Below are 4431 nucleotides of genomic sequence, written 5' to 3' on the forward strand. Positions count from 1 at the left end.
GTACTACCGCCGATCCTAAACAGGCGCAAGGGCCGGCGGCTGATTGGGTGTGGTTTGTGAGAGAGGTTTTGGTGTTTTTGGTAAGAGAGAGAAGGGGAAGCAATAAAGTGTGGTACTAATACACCAAATTCATGCACTAAATAATGTGATGCATCTACACTATATATATATTTTTATTAAAATAATTAATAAAATTCGAACTTAAATTAAAGCACAAATTTGATTGGTGTCACATTATTTGGTCTGTTTAACATTATTCTTTTACGAATTAGGAACTTCGTATGCCTTGATGACATGTGAATGAGAAAAGAAAAAAAAACTCACTTTTTTTTTTTCTTGCGAAATTTCTTTAATGCTCATGATTTTTTCCTAATATTCTCTTTCAATTATGCATGGAAGGTTATAATAGTATTATTATTGGTTTTTGGTTAACGTAAAGTTTCATTGATAGATGATATATATAGAATATGGAACTTTATAGAGAGTAATCATGTCTATGCACCATACTGCAGATTTATCACACCAATCTCCACTCCTCTTAACAACTAATAATTTAATCAACTAACGCTATCGTTTGTCAAAAATAAAAAAAGTAGTATAGATTAACAAATTATAAGGTTGGGGATAGAAAAATTCACATAAGGTATTTACTTTGCTTGCCCGATTGTTGAATTTACTGTTATATTTTATATATATTTGAATAGAAAATTCGATATTAATTTATTTTTTTACTTTTTAATGTAAATATATCGTTATATTAAATGTCGTAATATAGAATAAGTAGTTTGAATTATATTTGACTCCTTCAAGTTAACTGTATCTTATTATTATTATTTTTTTTTTTGCAGAAATGATTTTTACATAATGATTCATAATATGAATGGTTCCGATCATAAACGCGAAACTCCGTAAATTTCTTACAAAATATTTTTAAGTATTATACCGTTAATGGATTAAATAATTAATTGTTAAAGGAGAAAAAAAATTAGTAAAATCAATCTTTCACCATAGTACATAAACATAATTATTTTTTGTCGTTACCTAAAATGTTATAAGCCCCTGTAGCGAACTACTAAATCTGGCGAGGATCGTTTTCCTTTGACAACCATTCATAGTGGGCCCCTTTTAGTACCGAGTCTACCGACTTGAAAGCCTGGATTGTTCTTGAAACATCAACCGCTCCTCTTTTCCCTTATACAAAGGTAGAGCAGAACGGCGTCCGGCTTTAGTTTTGCTCGAGTTCTTAACTCCCGGCGCGAGTTTGCATCTCGGAGAAGTTAGAGGATACCTGAACTTGCCTTCTGCGGCGCAGGTTAGCCTCCTGCGACAAACACTTGTATGACATATGCTCATTATCTTCGTTTTGTGAGGTTAATTTATTTGATTTGATTAGGTTCCTATAACAAGGAAAACAATTGATTTTGGTTTTTGGGTTTTTGTTTTTCCTTCATAGTTTCTTATTAGATTTTAGAAATTTTTAGGTGAATTTTCGGTTCGTTGTCTGTGTACTACTTTCTTTTAGTTTTTTTTTTTTTTTTTTTTTTTTTTTAATGTTGATTTTTGTCATCAGTTATGAAGCTTGATAGTTGATGATAGATGGTTCATGTTTGTTTAATGCGCTCTCGTTAATTCCTGTATTCGTGGTCATGAGTGTTAGGTTAGTCGGTGTTGATGGGAAAAACTTTTGACAGACTGACAACGAAACATGGTTGGTAGATTGTCTTTCATATTCATATTGTGTTATATTAGACCATGTTGGTGTTGGTCGAATGAGTTAGTGAGTCTGACAATGCAACTTGGTAGATCATTGAACTTATTCATGTCATGATATATTAATGGAAGAATTGACAGTCTAACAACACAATCCGATTATGTTAGATTAGACTGCGTGACAAGAATTATTAATTATCATGTTTTTGTTTGTTACAATTCATGTATTTGTTTCTTTAGGTGGAAGTTTGATTGATGTTCATGTATTATTTAATGTGTTCTGTTTACATAGAGCTCTCGGTATTCATGGTTATGTGCTTGGGCAGTGGTTTTTATTCTATCTTTCGGCATTGTCCCAAAGAACTATTGACAGTCTACAACACAATATGTTTGATCGCGGTCCGCTTAAGTTCACAACATATAACGTATATACGCTAACATGATCGGTTAGATTATACCGCACGACAAGAATATATTAGTGTTCATGTTCTTTATTTTTATCAATTCCAAGTCCAAATACTAACCCCATTCAACGTTGGTCTGATGTCTGCAGATCATTACAAAGTGAGGTATGGCCAAACATCACCCTGATCTGATTATGTGCCGGAAACAACCGGGGATCGCCATTGGACGGCTTTGCGAGAAGTGTGATGGCAAGTGTGTGGTCTGCGACTCCTACGTCCGTCCTTGCACGCTTGTGAGGGTTTGTGATGAATGCAACTACGGATCTTTCCAAGGCCGGTGTGTAATCTGCGGCGGGGTTGGAATTTCCGATGCCTACTATTGCAAAGAGTGTACGCAGCAGGAGAAGGATAGGGATGGATGTCCAAAGATCGTGAATTTAGGTAGTGCGAAAACCGACCTCTTTTACGAACGCAAGAAATATGGCTTTAAGAAACGATGATCGTCATTAAGCATCACTAAGATGTACTTAGATGTTGTAACGATTTGTATTTGGAGGTTATTACAAGCATATTTAGACTCCTTCGTGTAATGAGTTTCTCTATCAATCTATACATGGCTACAGGTTGTACAAGAATCTAGTTTTGTATCTGCTCTCTGTTTTCGTTAATGGTACTTGAAGGTCAAAACCTAAAAAAGAGAATTAAAGCACATATGAGCAGAATAGTACCACAACAATGGATTAAGATTATTTCCCCTCTAAATTTCCTACCAATCCTCTCATAAATTGTTATTATTAAGTCACGTTAATTTTTTGTGTTGACTTACAAACAAAGGAAAATGAAATGAGGGAAGGGGAGGGGATTTGAAAGGAAGAGAATCTTACTCCCACAACAATCTATTATATCCAAAGTGAATGGAGGGGCCTCATGTGGCTGGGCGTAGAGCCGAGATGAAGTTCTAACCATCCGTCAGAGAAAAAAGAACGAATGGAACTTGTAGGCTCAATAAGACATTGTCCCATTGTTACTTTATGGTCGAATTAATTAAAAAGTAGGAAGAATTTGTGAGTTTAGAGAGAGAATCTCTCTTGCAACTGAGGACATCACATAACAACTATCTAAGATTGATAATATAGTATTTTAGTACATGGCAATTATCTATGCCATATGCAATGCCACTAGAATAATACAAGGGTTTTTATCACAAATGGTCTCTGAAATTAACCCTTACCATCAACATGGTCCTTGAAATTGAAAATCAATGAATGTAGTCCTTGAAAATAGGTGTCGCAAATCAAAGTGGTCATTTCGTCACAATTTTGTTAAAAGCTCCGTTAAGTGCTTATGTAACACATAAATGGGCCCCATTAGATTTACTAATTTTTATCACAAATGGTCTGTAAAATTAACCCACACCATCAACATGGTCCCTGAAATTGACCTACACTATCAAGATGGTCCCTGAAATTGAAAATCGATCAATGTAGTCCTTGAAAATAGATGTTGCAATTCAATATGATCCTTCTACCACAATTTTGTAAATTTTTTTGTTATATGCTGATGTGTATTTAATAATTAATTAAAATAGTTGTCTAAATATATTTTTGCACAATGAAATTTTTTTTCTTATAGTAGGGCCTACTTCAAATAGAGATCCCTTCCATAAATTCTCAAATGCACAAGACTTAACCAAGGCCTAAGAGGGGGCGAGGAAATAGTTTTCAACCAATAATAGACGCACCTTGGGTATAACCTCATTATCTCAAGGCAGACCTCCATGTTCTTTGCATCACCAGACCACTAAGGAAGCGCCAAACAAGCTCTCCAATATTAAGAATGTGAGGATGTTGATCGCCTAAATGTTAATAGTGATGTCCTAGAAGTTGTTGCCAATCGGCGAAGCCGTCACCAAATGTGATCTCGATCCAGGTTCAATCCAGTGAAATGTGTCAAAGTGTGTAAATATGGGTATATTGAGATTTTTTTTATATAGAATACAGAGCGAATGAGATAGAGAAATGTGAATTGGGATTGGAGGTGATTGCAGGACTGGGTTTTTCTGTTGACAACTTTTTTTTATTAACTGTGACATCCCGTCCCGGGGTTATTAGAATGCACGTGTGAAATTACAATTTTGCCCCTAGTGCGTTTTTCGTCACGTTTTGGTTATTTTGTGTGTTGTGGCATGTCCTTGGGCCACACACACACCCCCACACCTGCACCAACTTCTGTCTCTCTCTCTGTGAGTTCCCCGAGCCCTATTCCCTTTCTTCCTCTTTGAAAACGTACGGACAAACCCCAAAACCCCTCAAACCTT

The 4431-nt window shown here is 35.5% G+C and overlaps 1 protein-coding gene across 2 annotated transcripts; it reads left to right on the forward strand.

The window, feature by feature from the left end:
• The first annotated feature begins 1114 nt into the window (after window positions 1–1114).
• Window positions 1115–2749, forward strand: LOC137743776 (PHD finger-like domain-containing protein 5A). Of its 2 annotated transcripts, none has more exons than XM_068483717.2 (2): window positions 1115–1336; window positions 2264–2749. In XM_068483717.2, the coding sequence occupies exon 2, from the start codon at window positions 2282–2284 to the stop codon at window positions 2612–2614; it is 333 nt and encodes a 110-aa protein (XP_068339818.2). In that variant the 5' UTR covers window positions 1115–1336; window positions 2264–2281; the 3' UTR covers window positions 2615–2749. The 2 variants fall into 2 exon arrangements, with proteins under 2 accessions (XP_068339818.2, XP_068339817.2); XM_068483716.2 differs by having other exon boundaries at window positions 1119–1312.
• The last annotated feature ends 1682 nt before the right edge of the window (window positions 2750–4431 follow it).

This window comes from Pyrus communis, chromosome 11 (genome assembly GCF_041283825.1).
Source record: "Pyrus communis isolate YQ-2024b chromosome 11, ASM4128382v1, whole genome shotgun sequence".
Lineage (NCBI taxonomy): Eukaryota > Viridiplantae > Streptophyta > Magnoliopsida > Rosales > Rosaceae > Pyrus > Pyrus communis.

Coding starts and splice junctions, on each gene's coding strand:
- LOC137743776 (XM_068483717.2), top strand. CDS start 2,282: ATGGCCAAACATCACCCTGATCTGATTATGTGCCGGAAACAACCGGGG.